We start from the raw sequence: 15,919 nt of genomic DNA, 5'->3' as shown, positions 1-15,919 counted from the left end.
CTGAGTTCAGCCTTTGCCTGTTGACTTTGAGGCACCACCAGAACACAAGGAGAGGTGTCTAGGGAAAAATGGAAGATGAGGCTCTAGAATTCAGGAGAGAGAGCAGGCCTGGAGGTAAAGCCTGGGGAGTCACCTGCAGAGAGGTGAGGGTTGAAGACATGGGAATAGGTGGACACTTGAGATGAGAAAAGAGGAGAAAAATGGAGCAAGTCAAGGAACAGACACTTGGAGGAGTCCCACATTTGGGGACAAAAGAAAGAGGGGGAGCCACAAAAGGATGTGTAAGGAGTTTGAGAAGTAAAAAGAGAACTAGGCAGGTCCTGTATCTGCCATCCATCCATCCATCCTTTCATCCATCTATCCATCTATTCATCGACCTATCCATCCATTAGTCTATTGATCCATCCACCCATCCATCCATCCATCCATCCATCCATCCATCCATCCATCCATTCTTCCATCCATCCATCCATTCTTCCATCCATCCATCCAGATCTGTCCATTTAACACATCATGGCAAACCCTACCTCAAGGAGCATAGTCTCAGGGAGCCATGAAAGTTAAAGTTTCAAGGCAAATAAAATGAAGTTTCCTAGAGATCAAAGATAAGGCTGAGGAAAATTGTCAGATCTGGTGACTTCTAAGAGAGAGAGAGTGATAGTAAGGATTAATGAATGGGGATTTTAGTGAGGAAGCGGAGATGTTTGGAGGTAAGATGAGAGAAGACTTTCAGAATACAAGAGTCTGGAGCACACCTCTGGGACTAGGAGAGAGCTGCCCAAAGTCCCAGGGTATGTCTGGAACGCAAGTGCCCCCCGTGATTGCCATGTGCGCACCTCCCCGCCTCTCCCACACGCCTCCCCCTCCCCAGCCGTGTAACTCAGCATCTTCACTCAGTCCACACTTCTGATTTTCAGCCACTCTCCCTCCTCCAACTCAAGTTCAAGCTTTCCGAGACACACAGACATCTGTCTCCCTGAACTGGGATCCTGTGAAAGACAGCCCAGAGCTCCTGGGTTATTACATCTACTCCCGGGAGGCAGGATCATCCGAGTGGAAAACAGTTAACAACAAACCCATCCAGGGCAACAGGTGAGTCTGCCCCCACCCCCTTCCTGCACTAGGGCAGGGCCGTAATAATAATGAAGCCTGCCATTCACGGTACGGTTGGGCGTTGGGCACTGTTCTAAGTTCTTTTCATATATTAGGTCATTTAGTTCTGGCTGCAATCCTATGAACTTAGGACTATTATTTCTATTATCATTGTACAGATGAAGAAACCGAGGCACAGAGCAGTTTAAGTGGAGTTTGCCAAAGCTCACTTAGCTAGTAAGTGGACTTGACCCAGACAGCCTCTTTTTCGGCAAGCACTCACCAGCAGCGTGCTGTTTGCAGGTAGTGGTGACTGGCTAGGTCTTGTGCTTCCAGGAGCTTAGAGACAGAGAGGCGGAGAGTGCAGCCAGGGCGGCTGGGGTTCAGGCTCCACACCCGCCCCTCCCTTGCCGGGCGGCCCTGCACAGAGACTCGCCCTCTCCGAACCTCGGCTCAGACTCCGGTGCTCTTGCCTATCCCACTCTCACTCCGCTCTGAGTCGCCCTCCTCACACGGTGGCCCTGGTCCTTGCAGGCAGAAGCCTCGAGCCTTCTGGACTCATGACTTCTCTCCGTTTTGAGGCTCTGTGGGGTCAGGGGCTCAGGTGGTGACACCCACCCCCCTTCCCTTTCCATCAGACGACCGGCTGGGCCCTGAGCACACCTGTGGGCTCCACTCACCCTGGGCTGCGAGCCCCAAGATTATCTCACCCAGAAAAGGGGACAGGACCTGGTGCCCCTCTGGCACGCGGTGCCTCACAGTCACTCATGCTTTGTCACTGCTAAAGTTCTCCAGCTGGAGAATAATCGGGTTTTGGACCAATGAGCTCGGAGTCCAGGTTATCCCTAGGATGACATCTCTCCCCTGACTTGCATTCAGATGTGAGTCCCTGGAGGGGAGGACAGGGGCTGAGGGAGAGTCATGTGATGAAAGTGGTGTGTCGGAAGAATGTGTCACACGTGGGGCGTGGCGTGGTCCTCTGGTACATCCAGAGACCTCGTCACATGTGTGCATGTCATCGGTTACATGTGTCAGGGCTGGAAAGAGGCTAAACACTGCTGCCTGGGGTGATGGTGTGAAGGGAGCTCAGCTGGGAGGCAGGGTCTGGTCCACCACCATTCCACGAGCTCCTTCGAACCTGGCTCACAGGAGATGCTCAAAAAAGACCTCAATGAATGAATACTGAACGGGCAGGCGCTGTGCTGGGATTCAGGAGACCCGGGCTCAGTCCAGGTTGTGTTCCTAACTGGCTGTGTGCTCTTGGCTCACCCCATTCCTTCTGGGGGAGCCCTTCGCTACCTGTATAATGAAGAAACTGGATGGTCTGATCTATAAAGGCCCCTCTGACATTCCAACATTCAACTCCTCGGGGTCAACTGGCCGAGGGAAGCTCCCTGTAGAACAAGATTTGCTACAGGAAAATGTTGATAAGTGAAAAGGGAAAAAAGAGGTTCACAATTTGGGTCTTATCAAGAAGAGACAGGACGGGAGGACATTTTTCTCTAAGCCAGAGTGTCCTTGTATGTCTCTGGCTGATAATTCAGGGGTCTTTAAAAGGACTCTGTGCTTTAGTCACAGCAACCGTACAGATAAGAAGAGCCATCTGTTGTGTTTCCAGGACGAGGCCCAAAGTCCTAGAGATGTACGAGGTTGCTCAGTTTAGGGGTTGGCTACCTGGGCCTTCAACTGGTAACTTTCCCAGCGTATTTGCATCTTAATGATAGGCTCTGAAAGCTACATCCTTTAAAACCTTAAGGACCTCATCCTCCAGGGGGCAGGCATCACTTTGGGGGCAGGGGCAAGGTCTTTAGGCAAGAACTGAAGCCTCAGATCCTACCACGCTGGTGGCCACTTATCGCCACAAGGTTGTTCTAGAAAGTTCAGGAATGTCTCCATGCTGTTGGTTTGGCCTTTCCTGAAGGCTGTACATTTCTCTCCCAGGTTCACGGTTCCCGGGCTGAGGACAGGGCAGGAGTATGAGTTTTGTATCAGGTCAGTCAGCGAGGCTGGAGTTGGGGAGAGCTCAGCCGCCACCGAACCCATCAAGGTCAAGCAGGCTCTTGGTAAGTCCAAGGGGCCGGTGCAGCCTGCAAACCTCTGGGGACAGACCTGGGCTGAGCAGAGAGCAGGGGGCCTATCGACCACCTCTTGGAGGGTCCAACTCCAGAGGCCATGGGGCAGAAGCCTTCTCAGGGGATCTGGTGCTGACCCCGACCACCCCTTCCTTTGGGGAGGAAGTAGCAACGGCCTGAGGCCATGGGGTGAAGTCTGACCAGCTCAGAGGCCCAGGTGCCCTGCACGTAGCTGAGTCAGCATTACCAGTGGACGCTATTGGCTAAGTCCGTGCCCCAGAGCAGGGTGGGCACCCACTGGGGGAGGCTCGCTGCCTCCCTCGGGCCCCACTGCCCAGTCCAGCCGCCCCTCGGGAGCAGTGGCCCTCACCCCCTTGCCTCCCCGTAGCTATACCATCTGCCCCATATGACTTCGCCCTCCTGAACTGTGGGGAAAATGATATGGTCATTGGGTGGAAACCCCCCAAGCGGCGTGGAGGGGGCAAGATCCTGGGCTACTTCCTGGACCAACACGACTCGGAGGAGCTGAACTGGCGCTCGGTCAACCAGCAGCCCATCCCCACCCAGATCTGCAAGGTGAGGCTGGAGTGCGGCCACTGGCCTGCTGTCCTGATTTGTGTGGGTGGAGAGCGGGGGGTCAGGGTTGGAGGTCCCGAGGCTGAGAGGGGCCTCAGGTTTGGTGCCTCGATAATCCAGCTGATTGTCAAGTGCAGACCAATCTTATCTGAAGCTCCTATAGACCTCCTGCTGTGAACCTCGTCCCCTGACTCCCCACCCTCCGCCTTCACGGTCTCTGTTTTTGCTCTTCAAGGTCAGTGACCTTCATGAAGGCCACTTCTATGAGTTCCGTGCCCGGGCAGTAAACTGGGCTGGTGTTGGAGAGCTGTCGGCGCCCAGCAGCCTGTTTGAGTGCAAAAAGTGGACGATGCCTCAGCCAGGTGAGCGGCTGGGAGGTGCCAAAGCCCAGCACCTGCCCTCCCCTCCCCTCCCCCAAACTAACAAACAAGATGACCGCTACCGCTGGGCTCGCTGTGCATTCAAGCTTGCTCTGTCGGTCCCAAACCCCAGACCCCTGCCCCCTGTAACCTCTGACACAGTCTTAACTCTGCCAAGTCAAGAGCCCTGACCTTGGCCATTGACTGGTCCTGTACCCCCATCCAAATTATCCTCTAGCTCAACACCCCATCTCAGCTCCGATTCTCAACACAGACCAATCTCACACCCCAAAGGCACACTGCTAGGTGACCAACTCGTCCCAGTTTGCTCAGGACTTTCCCAGTATTACCACCGCAAGTCCTGTGTCCCAATCCTGGACAAACAGGGCAGGTTGGTCACCCTCTGCACCACTCCCGCAGCCCCATCAGCCTTCTCACAAACTAGCCCTTCATCTCCCCCTTAGGAAGGAAGGATGACGACCTTCCATCATGCTGTTCAGCTCAGCTCTGTTTTCTGCACAAAACCTTTACCTGAATGGCAGATCATCACTATGCGTGATGCTTTAGACAACGACAGTTACAAACAACTGATATTTGTTGGGTGCTTACTATGTATTGACACTTTCCATAAATTATGTCATTAATGCTCACGACAGCACTATTTTATAAGAACTATTATTATCCCCATTTTACCGATGAGGAGGCAGGAACATAGAGGCTAAGTAACTTGCCCAGAGTCCCCATAGCCTGAAAAAGGGCGTTCGCTGGGACATGAACCCCGGTGATCTGACTCTGGAGTCCACACCCTGAGCTTCTACGTTAAACACTGAAATGGCAAAGAGATTAGAAAGATTAATGCTGTCTGGGACAGGGATGGGGAGGGTCAAGGATGTTTCCCAGAGGAAGTGATACTGAGCACGCTTTGAAGAGTTAACTCTATTGCAGACACAGACCAAGCTTTGTCATGAAGCCAAGGCCGGCCAGGTCCCCACCATGTCCAGAGCAGGCACTTCCAGGCCTGGCTGGGACTGAAAGATTGACAAGCTTGCTGACTTGCCACCCGCCCACTGCCTGACTGGCTGGCTGGCCATTTGGCTATCCATCTCCTTCTCTACCCCGTCTTCCCACAGGACCCCCGTATGGCGTGCGGGTGTTTGAAGTGCGGGCCACCTCCCTGATGCTGACGTGGGAGCCCCCACTGTACCAAGGGGCCGGACCAGTCACAGGCTACTGCATCAGTGTCCAGGAGGAAGGCTCTGAGCAGTGGAAGCCGGTCACTCCAGACCCCATCTCTGACACCCACCTGAGGGTGAGTCCCTGCCCCTTCATCCTCTGACCCGCCCTAAGCCTTCCCTGCCACAGGATATGGCAGGACTACAGAACATCAAAGCTGGAACGACCCTCAGAGATCACTGCCCTCACTTCATGGCAGCAGAGGACCAGAGAGGGGGAGTGGCTTAGCCAGGGTCACGCAGCGAGTTGGTAGTAGGTCTGGCCAGCGGTTGGTCTTAACCCGCTCCATGCTGCTCAGACTCCTCCCTAAAACCTCACTTATAATCAGCAAGCATTGGATATGCACATCCCTTGAGCTAGGAATTCTGCTTCTAGGATTGAACTGTTAGTCAAGTGTGCAAAGACCTAAGGACAGCGACGCTCGTTGTAGCGTTGTTTATAAAGGCAAAATTTGGAAACAACTTAAATGTCCATCAGTAGGGGGCTTGCTTAAATAAATCACAGTGTATCCTTAATGTGGACTCAGTGTCAGTGAGTGTAAAGGCTACGGTAGCTGAAGGAGTGGCAATAATATAAAGAATGAGGTAGAGCTAAAAAAATAAAAAATAAAAAATAAAAATTTTTTAATTTAGAAAAAAAGAGTGAGGTAGAGCTACGTGTATGTTGTGACATAGAAACATATCCACCATATGTGGCTAAGAAAAAAAAAGCACAATACAGAGCAGGATATTTATATGTTAGATAACATTTAGAACATGTATATCATATTGTACATTAATGAACACAGAGGCATATATGCATTTCTTAATTGAAATGAGAAGCAAACTCTAAACTCTTTGGATAAATAAGAAATCTAGCAGAATCATTGGTTTTATTCACCTGTGGTGGTTGTTTTCACTTGCACTCATGTAGAAGGGAAAGCGCAAACAATGCTCTCCTGGCATAACAAACACGACTCACACATATTTGTCATGTCAGAAAACAAAGGTGTCCACTGAAGCGTTCTTAGCAGACACAAATTACTAATAGACAATCCATCAGGATCGCAGACTTCACAGAATCCATCTCTGAAGCCAGCATGTCTCACAGGCCTTCTTTGTTTAAGGAAAGTTTGTAAGGAAATTTCTGTGATGTGTATTAGATTTTATCTTCTGCAGCTCTAGGGAGAGAGGGAGTATTTTCTCCAGCTCCTTTTCCTGAGGCATCTTTCACCAGCAGGCAGGAGGGTGTGTGGGTTTCAAGACCACACGTTAGCACTCTGTTAGCACCAAGAGGAAAGAAAGCAGGCTTGAGAGGCCCGAAACAATGTGGAAAGAAGATACGAACAAGCAGAATATGCCACATGTCACGCTTCTGCATGGTTTACGTGCATTTGCAAGTCTAAATGGATTGTTACAAAACTGTCAGTTCTGGGCATCTCTGGGAATGGGGCTGCCAGGAGAGCCTTACCCCTTCATTTTATATTCTTTTCTATTGCTTTAATATTTCCTCCAACAAACATGAATTTCTTTCATAATCAGAAAAAAATAAAAATATTTCCTTTTGAAACAATAACATTAAGGCTATCTAAGACCAAATGAAGAAGGGCAAGCGTCAGCCCGTGGAAGGCTCTGAGATTGTGCAGTTTCCGCCCCCATGGGGCCCGGGTCCCTACCGTAGAGTCGGCCAGTGCTGGACAGCTGGCCTGAGAGAGCCTCGCAAGACGGAGGGCCCCTCTGCTCCCCAGGCAGGCTGGCCCAGGGTCGGGGAGCCTCGGTGACTTGGCACCGTTTCTGCATGCGGATGGTTGGCCGGCATTCACTCAGTCATTCACTCGACACTTCTGGACCCCTACTTAGTGCCAGATCTGGAACTAGGTCTTAGATGTAAAAAGCTACAGTAACAGTCCTTAGGGAACAGGCAATTACAATACTGTGTGTCGTACAATCAAGGAGGGTCCGAGGGATTCTGGGAGCTCCCAAGGAGGAAGGTAAGAGACCTCTCCTGGCCTCGTCCCATCTGTCTAAGCTGAGTGGCCAAGGGTGAGCTCTTGTTGCTAGACCAAGAGAAGGGGAGGACGTTCCAGGCAGAGGGCTCAGCAAGGGCAAAGGCAGGGAGGCGTGAAGCGACGTGATGCATGGGGGACCCTGAGGAGTCAGGGAGTGAAGGGGGCGCAAAGAAGAGGACAGAAGGCTGAGGATGGACGGATGAGGAAAGCTTTAGGTACCAAGCCTCGAAATCTGAACTTTACCCCGAAGGCCACTGAAAGAGTTAAGCGTACTCAGACTGGCATCTTGGAAACATCGGCAGAGGGAAAGATAGACCGGGAAGAAGGGTCTAGAGGCAGAGGCACCATTTAGGAAACTGTTGGACTAATCCAGGAGAGGAGAAATAAAGCTGCAGTCAAAGGCGTGGCTGGGACACAGAGAGGCCACATTCAAGAAACGTTAGGGAAATAAAATGGGAACTTCGGTGATTAGATGTGTAGGGCTCAAGAAAAAGATGTCAAAGATGATGATCCCCAAGCTTCTTTCTAGGGTGACAGATGGAGGAGAGGCAGGGGGCGCAGGAAGAGAAAGGGTTTTCTTGTTGAGAGGCTGATGATGAGTTAAGCTCCGAGCAGGTGGAGTTCCAGGCCTCACAAGCGTGGGAGGTAATCTCAGGGGAGAGGCTCACCTGAAGCTGGAACTCAGGAGAGCAATGTGCCCCTAGCCTGCCCCCCACCCCCAGGGCAGCCTGGCCCTCCTGGGGGTCCCCTGCAGCCCGTGGCCAGGGCTGCAGGAAGGGTGGGTCTTTGCCATCCTCGGTGCTCACTCTTGCCCCCTCCCTTCCCCCAGATCTCTGACTTACAGCCGGGGAAGACCTACGTGTTCCATGTACAGGCTGTGAATTCAGCGGGCCCAGGGCAGCCGTCCGTGCCCACCGACCCCGTATTCCTGGAGGACAAGCCAGGTAGGGGCAGCGGGAGGGCGCTGGTCTGCAGCAGGAGGACAGAACCTGCTGGGCCCTCACCCGGCCACACCTTCCTGCCCCTCATTCCTTCCTGCCTGTTTCTCTCCCGTCCACACTCTCCTTTATTTCTGTGGGATCCCAAGATATGAACATATGGTTTCCTTCCATGTGATGGGTCTTCCATTCTTTATATGCCACATTCTTAAACTCATACAGCTCTTCGTGGATATTTAGAAGAATAGCCAACTTTATTTCAGATATGCCGTGTGGCTTTGCCTGCCTTGCCGTCACGGCTCCCGAGGTCCGCTTCTACCACACACGCCAGATGCTGTGCTGGGTCCTTACACTGTCTGGCCCTCCCAATGAGCCCCTGAGGGAGCCGTTACTGTCCCCACTTTAGAACTGATTTTATTGTAGCTCAGAGAAGTTAAATGACCAGGTCACGCAGCTAGTATACGATGGAATCACTCAGCTCTCCTCACTATAAAGTGTGTTCTTTTTCCATTCTTTTAATTATTCATTCATTCAGCAAGTATTTGGTGACACCCACAACTGCACTGGGGACATGGCAGTGATGAGAAAGCAAGGTCCCTGCACTGGTGGGGGGAGGGGCAGGACGAATGGACAGTAAACACGTAAATGATGAAAAAGTCAGTGATAAGTGCTATAAAGGAAGTGAAACAGGGTGATGGGGTGGGGTGGGCTTTACTGTAGCCTCAGTAGTCTGAGGAGGTGACATTTGAGCTGAGAAGGAGCCTGATCATACGAGGCCTTGGAGGCCACAGCAAGGAGTCTGGGGTTTATTATTCTATTCAAGAGCAATGGGCAGCCACTGGAGGGGTTAAGCAGGGGAGGGACCTGACCCGGTTTATTGTTCCTAAATGCCTGGTGCCCTCCGTTGGATCCTGCCCTCAGATGCTCGTGAGATCGAGGTCGGTGTGGATGATGAGGGCTTTATCTACATGGCTTTCGAAGCCCCCGAGGCCCCCGACTCCTCGGAGTTTCAGTGGTCCAAGGACTACAAGGGCCCGCCAGACCCACAGAGGGTCAAGGTCGAGGAGGAAGTTAACAAGTAAGTGAGGGGAGGGGGCAGCCCGACTCGTCCACAGGTCCCAGACGTTGTCGGATGGGTGGGCAGAAGCTCATGGGTGAAACCATCCGGCAGGACCCCCAGATAGCGAGCTTGAGAGGACTGCTTGGTCTCTCATGAGGGATGCTGACTGCCACCTCGGGGAGAAGTGAGGGAGAGTGCACTGGAGAGGCTGAAACGGTGCCATTCATTTGGAGGTCCTTTTGCTGTAAGGAATGTGTGTGCCTCTGTGCGGGCCCCTCCGAGGAGACGCTCAGGACTTGGTTTCTAGCCTGAGAGCCAGTGACTTGGTCTTGCAAGTTCTCTGGGCTCAGCTTCCTCATCAGTAAAAGAGGGGTTAGGATGTCAAGTGCCCCCAGGTCTCCCTCCTCCACCCCCAGCAGCTCTGGCCTTGGCCCTGTCCAGCAGGAGACAAAGCTGATGACTTGAGCCCTGTGGAGAGAGGCAGGCCTGGGGGATGTGGCCAGTATGAAGACTGTTCCAGAGAGCCTGGCTAGTGAGGACCACTGAAGGTGGCAGGCCAGACGTGCCCTGGGCAGGGGACCCCAAAGAGGTGTAAGGAGGCTGCCACCCCTGCTTACTGGCTTGGCCGGGGTCTGGGCTGGGGTGCAGGGCTTGCAAAGCCGACCGAGACTCCCCAGCTCCCAGGCCTCCAGGGCACACGGCCCCTCTCAGAGCCTCTGCCCTCCTGTCTCTGCAGGTCCAAGATCATCCTGAAAGAACCTGGCCTCGAGGATTTGGGCACCTACTCGGTGGTGGTCACCGATGCTGACGAAGAAATCTCAGCAAGCCACACGCTGACGGAGGAAGGTGATGCCCCCTGTTCCACTGCCACCTCCCCAGAGAGACGACCCAGACACGGAGTCCCAAACACAAATACCCCAGAGGCCAGCAAGAAGCAGTAAAAATGAGTAAAGCAGAGATTTCCAGGGAAGTAGGCCCTCACCCACCCATTCAGTCAGTCAGCCAGTGAATAAGTATCTGCTGAGCACCGACCGTATGCCAGAGACTGTCCTAGGCACTGAATTACATCAGTGAACTCAACAGGCAGAAACCCCTGCCTGATGGAGTTCACGCTCTTCTTGTCTCTCTCTTTACTTTATCTACTTTTGATAAAAAGCAAAGGTACCACTGAATTATTTCACTTCCTTCCGTAGCCTAAGAAAAACAACAGCATAAGTAGAATGATGAACTGCAAATGGCAGTCGGTCTGAGGAATGAGGATGGCAAAAGGGAGCAGTGGGGACTGTGGTAAACCAGAGAGGGAATGCCAGGCCTCAGCGGTCATCTATGAGACTCACCCTCTGCTGTCTCCATAGCAACTGGGGCAGCCCATTGTCCTCCCTGATGATTGCACTGGAGGCCCTTTGATTTTGTTAAGAAGCAGAAGCCAGGCAGGTCCAGATTGCAATTCCAGTTCCACAATTTCCTGGCTGCTTGACCTTGGATAAGTCATGACACCTCTCTGGGCCTCAGTTTCCTCATCTGTAAAGGGGGATTATAATCCCTGCTGTCCTAAGTGAAACAATGTTGTTATGCAGATATACTTAGATGATTCCATGCAAACTAAAGCCATCCACAAAAGTAATGGGGTTTGCTTTTTGTTTTTGGACTGGATGCTTGCCATGTGTCCAGACTCATCATGCTAAGGACTCTGGAGCTTATAAGAGGAAATGAGATAGGAGCCCTGCCCCTGCCAATTCATTCATGCAACATGTATTTATTGAGCACATACTGTGTGCCAGATACCATGTAGGTCCAGAGCTCAGCTTAGCAGAAGAGACAAACCTAACACAAAGAAGCAGTTAGCAGTGAGACAGCACTCTACCAACCTGCCCTAGACACAGGTAGACTGAAATGCTCAGTGGGGAGAGCAGACCCTCAGATACTAGGACAGTATGGCTCAGTGGGGAGAACAGACCCTCAGATTTGGACAGTGTGGCTCAGTGGGGTAACAAGGGGCCTCAGGAGGCAGACAGTAATGCTCACCCCACAGCATGGTGTGAGGACTGCTGAGATCACGCAGAGCCTGGCACACAGTAGGTGCTTCTCTGGGGAGGTGGCACTTGATCAGGTCTTGAAGGACAGGAGAATAAGCAACCTCAGGGTAGCCTGCGGCAGCCCCCGCAGCCCCCTCAGAGCCCCAGAGCCAAGGCCCACAGTGGTCATCATCAACCCCTCAGTAGCCAAGTGACCCCAAGCTGAGTCTCTCAGGACTTTCACCCAGTGTGGATGCTAGGACGGCTTCCACGGACCCCACTGGCCTGGATATGTCATTCTCTTTGGTTTCTTCCTTGCTTCTCCCTGTCCCAGAGCTGAACAAGCTGAAGAAGTTGAGCCATGAGATTAGAAACCCAGGTAAGCGGTCCAAGCCACCAGCCTTGGGCAGTCCCACCAGGCTCACTGGGGTGTTCTGAGCAGGTCGGAGTCAGCCAAGAGCCAGAAACTAGCCGGGGGGCGGCGGGCAAAGGATGGGGACGTCTTGGGGCTGGAAGGTCATAGACCCAGGGAGTCCTCAGTCCATGAAGGGAACAGAGCGGCCAGCAGAGAGCACATGGGATGCAAGGGAGGGCAGAGCGGCTGCTTTCTTCTTCTTCTTCTTGCACTGCGGATCATCTAAACCCCTGCTGCCCTCCATTGGCCAGGAGTAGCTTTTGCAGTCCCTGGGGCAGGGGTCACAAACTTGGGTGCATATTGGAATCACCCCCGGAGCTTTTCAAAATCCCAATGCCCAGGCCACACCCCAAACAAATTAGAACCTCTGGGTCTGGAACCAGACACTGGTGTTTTTGAAAGTCCTTGGGGATCCAGTGTCCAGCCAGGGTGAGAAGCACGACCTCAAAGCTGCGGGAGGAGGATGAATTCCCTGAGATGAATTCAATCTACGGGGACCGAATGCGGGAAACCCTCCCCAGCCCCTCGCCCCAGTCGTGTCTGCGTCAGACTCTGAAACATTTTGCACATTAAATGCCCACAGTGTGCTCAAGGTGGGGCTGTCGGGAGTGGGGAGGGGAGAAGGGTTCCCTGCCCACCCTTTCCTGTCCTCTGCCACCCAGTGATCAAGCTGATCTCCGGCTGGAACGTTGACATCCTCGAGCAAGGAGAGGTGCGGCTTTGGCTGGAAGTAGAAAAGTTGTCTCCAGCCGCTGAGCTGCATCTAATCTTCAACGAGCAGGAAATCTTCAGCTCACCGGTAATTGGGGGCTCAGAATCCCTAAGTGAGGTTCCTGGCCCAGGAGGTGGCCTCACAGGCAGTGGTCTCCACTGGCTGCACCTTCCCCTAGCAGACATTTCAGAAACAGCCACCAGCTTTGGCTGTCACAGTGATAGGGTGGGGGGCGGGGACACCTGGATTTTAGTACCTGGGGTGCGGGTGGCAGGGATGCTAGACACTTGCCAACACAAGGAACACTCCCACAAAGAACTTCCCATGCCTCCCACAATTTTTCACTGTCCTGTCAAACATTTGTAAGATGAAAAACCTACATTCACGCTTATAATTATCCAAGCCTAGACCCTAACTCTCAGAAAGACAAATAATTTTTTTTTTGCAGTGTTAATATACACTGAATAGAGAGTTTTTATTCTATTAGCCACATTACCTATGCTCTTTCATTCATTTTCCTGTTCTTCATGTACTCATGAGAAGATCTTATTTGTGAATTTCATCTCCAGATGGCCATCAAAAAATATGTGTTATAAAGAGGGGAGCTGGTTCTGACAGAGGAGAAAGAGCTCAGGGCTAGATGTCAGAAGACATATTCATCTCCTGTGGGTTGTGTGCCCTTGGGCAGGTCTCTTCACCTCTCTGTGCCTCAGTTTCTACATCGGTACAATGGGGTTGGTTGCCCCAGGAACAGGAGGAGCAACTGGAAAAAAAATAGATTTGAAAGTTCTGCATAGAGATTAAGCATGACCTTGGCTCATGGTAGAGGCAGGGTAACAAAGTCTGGACTCTTGGTACACAGCGCTGATACTAGCAGGTGCCGCTATAGAAAAATCAAACTAGACGATTCTCTCAAATCATACATACACCCTAAATGTGGAAAATAAAACGTTTGAAAACTGTTAGAATGTGACAAAATGTAAATACGTGCTAATTCTGGGTAGCAGGTACACAGGCTTTTTTATATTATCCTTTATAGTTTTATGGGGTTTTTTTTATATTAAATTGCAAAAGAAGTAGAAAATAACCAAAAAACATGGCGCAGTAGGAGATTGGGGATTATTATTAATTGCAACTGATACAAGCATGCAAGACTCTTTCCAGTGTCTGCCAGGCCCCAGGGTGTTCTCAGGGGCCGGGTGTGGGAAAAGTCCAGTCTATACACAGTACAGGGGTACCTAGGGCCCCCTCCCCAGTCTCTGAAGGCTTCTAACTCTGCATATATTACCCCCAAGTCCAACCACGCCCCGATCTGCACCCCACAGCACAAATTCCCTGGGATTGGAAAAGGGCAGAAAGACTTTCGGGTTTTGTTCTCCCCAGAACCGCAAAATCAATTTTGTCCGAGAGAAGGGCCTGGTGGAAGTCATCATCCAAAACTTGACTGAGGACGACAAAGGGTCGTATACTGCTCAGCTCCAAGACGGAAAAGCCAAGAACCAGATCACCCTGGCTCTGGTGGATGACGGTCAGCTGTGCCCTGACCCCCGCCCTGCCCCATGCACCCGGCCTCAGCTCTCAGCCTGGGCGTCTCTATCCATGCTGACGCCCTCCTCTGGACCTGCGCTCCTCCTGGTTCACGCCCGTTCCCCCCTCTGTGTCCACAGAGTTCGACAAACTTCTAAGGGAGGCAGGTGCTAAGAGAAGAGACTGGAAGAGAAAGCAGGGTAAGAACTGCTGGGGCGAAGTTCAAACACCTCGGCCAGCAGGCCAGCAGACAGCGCCGGGGAACCGCTGGGCAAGTGGATTAATAGATCCCTCCGCCCTGCTGGACCCCCCGAGGGAGGGCCACTGCCATCTGATCCAGTGCTGTCCCCGTGCCAGAACGAAACAGCACTTGCCCAACCCCGAGAGTGAGCGCCTTAAACTTTGCACCCTAGATGCCTCCCAGATGCCTCACCCCAGTCCCCTCCCTCGTGGGGGCGAATTCCCAGAATCCGAGGGGCCAGTAGTCATTAGGTGCCCCTCCCCAGCTGCCTTCCCCTGTCTCGCCACCAGGTGGCGCCCGGGCCGAGCCCGGCGCTCTGACCGCTGGGCGTGCTGTTTTGCCCTCATAGGTCCGCATTTCGAGGAGCCTTTGCAGTGGAAGGTCACCGAGGACTGCCAAGTGCTGCTGACGTGCAAGGCAAAGCCCCGCCCCCGCCTCCAGCCCTGCCCCCAGGCCCCGTGGGGCAAGACCTGTGGTTGTCCCCAAGCCCTGTGGCTGTCTTTTGCCCCACTCCCGGCAACTCCACACCCTGTGCTGGTGTGATCCAAGCAGAGGAAGTAGCCCCAGGGATTTTGCATTTAACTGGAAAACAAAAGCCCAGGGAGCAGAGTTAGTGTGAATTAGTGTGCGCTGAGTCAGCCTTGAGCTAGATCTCCCAGCTGCTCTGGGAGGGGTTCTGGGGGTCAGGGGTCTGGGAGCAAGTGAGGGCTCTGTATGTTGAGCGGTAGTCCCTGTGTCTGTTAGTAGCCCTGCCAGACACTGTTCTCAGCACTTCAGAGCATTATTTTATTTCATCTGCCTCACAATCATCTGTGAGAGAGGTGTTACAATCCCCACTTTAGGATGAAAAACCAAGTGGGGAATTAGCTCAAGACTACATGGTAACAGGCAGAGTCTAGAGCCCAGGTTTTAACCGGATGTGCCTGACTCCAAAGCGGGTGTTCTTTCTCAGCACCCTGCAGCCTTTTAGATAACTGGGGGAGGGCAGGGGAGGGGAGGGCGCACTCCCAGAAGCCTATCCATTCAGCAAACCTAAGTACCTACTCTGTGTTACACACTCTGCAAGCACTGGGCATACAAGGATGAAGAAGTGGTCTCCTTAGGCCTGTAAGATCCCACAGTCCAAAGCAAGATCGTGGGGAAAACAGTGTAGCTCCTGCTGTGATGGAGACATGCAGGAAATTGATTACTCATGATGGGGCATACTCTGGGGTGCATAAAAGAAGGCTTCCTGGAGAAGGTGACACAGGCATTTACAAGAAAAAGTAGGGTAGGAAAGGGGTCAAGAAGCAGAGGGAATAGCATTAGCAAAAGTCCAGAGTCCAGAAACCATCAGAGGAGACATATGGTGTGAGGAAGGGGTTAGCTGAGATTTAGCCTGGGGGCAGGGTGGGGAGGAGTCATGTTTGTAAAAAAAAAAAAAGGTTCTGATGAACTGAGTCTTCACATAAAAGAGAAAGCCTGAAGGAGTCTCCTCACTCCCCACCTTCCTCAGGTGGCCAACACCAAGAAAGAAACCCGCTTCCAGTGGTTCTTCCAGAAGAAAGAGTTCCCAGATGGTCAGTACGACCCGCAGACTGGAGCAGGGCTTCTCTGCATCGAAGAGGTAAGTGCAGCTCTGACTTCAGGGCTCACAGCCTCCAGGCAGTGCCAGGAGCACTGGGCAGGGAGTCAGGACCAGGGTGAGGCAAG

General features: G+C 52.5%; 1 protein-coding gene across 3 annotated transcripts in view; it reads left to right on the top strand.

Annotated features, from left to right (window-relative positions):
• The window catches only part of MYOM3 (myomesin 3), a 46,641-nt gene that overhangs the window by 22,093 nt on the left and 8,629 nt on the right, over positions 1-15,919 (top strand). For all 3 annotated transcript variants that reach the window (XM_059915945.1, XM_059915946.1, XM_059915947.1), the window contains 14 exons: positions 918-1,092; positions 3,034-3,155; positions 3,553-3,740; positions 3,976-4,102; positions 5,230-5,408; positions 8,149-8,263; positions 9,179-9,335; positions 10,054-10,163; positions 11,667-11,711; positions 12,410-12,546; positions 13,843-13,987; positions 14,127-14,186; positions 14,577-14,644; positions 15,723-15,833. In XM_059915945.1, coding sequence (XP_059771928.1) covers positions 918-1,092; positions 3,034-3,155; positions 3,553-3,740; positions 3,976-4,102; positions 5,230-5,408; positions 8,149-8,263; positions 9,179-9,335; positions 10,054-10,163; positions 11,667-11,711; positions 12,410-12,546; positions 13,843-13,987; positions 14,127-14,186; positions 14,577-14,644; positions 15,723-15,833 — 1,739 coding nt within the window. The remainder of the gene's footprint in view (positions 1-917; positions 1,093-3,033; positions 3,156-3,552; positions 3,741-3,975; positions 4,103-5,229; positions 5,409-8,148; positions 8,264-9,178; positions 9,336-10,053; positions 10,164-11,666; positions 11,712-12,409; positions 12,547-13,842; positions 13,988-14,126; positions 14,187-14,576; positions 14,645-15,722; positions 15,834-15,919) is intronic.

Source organism: Balaenoptera ricei, chromosome 1 (assembly GCF_028023285.1).
Source record: "Balaenoptera ricei isolate mBalRic1 chromosome 1, mBalRic1.hap2, whole genome shotgun sequence".
NCBI lineage: Eukaryota > Metazoa > Chordata > Mammalia > Artiodactyla > Balaenopteridae > Balaenoptera > Balaenoptera ricei.
This window is presented reverse-complemented; position numbering and strand designations above follow the sequence as displayed.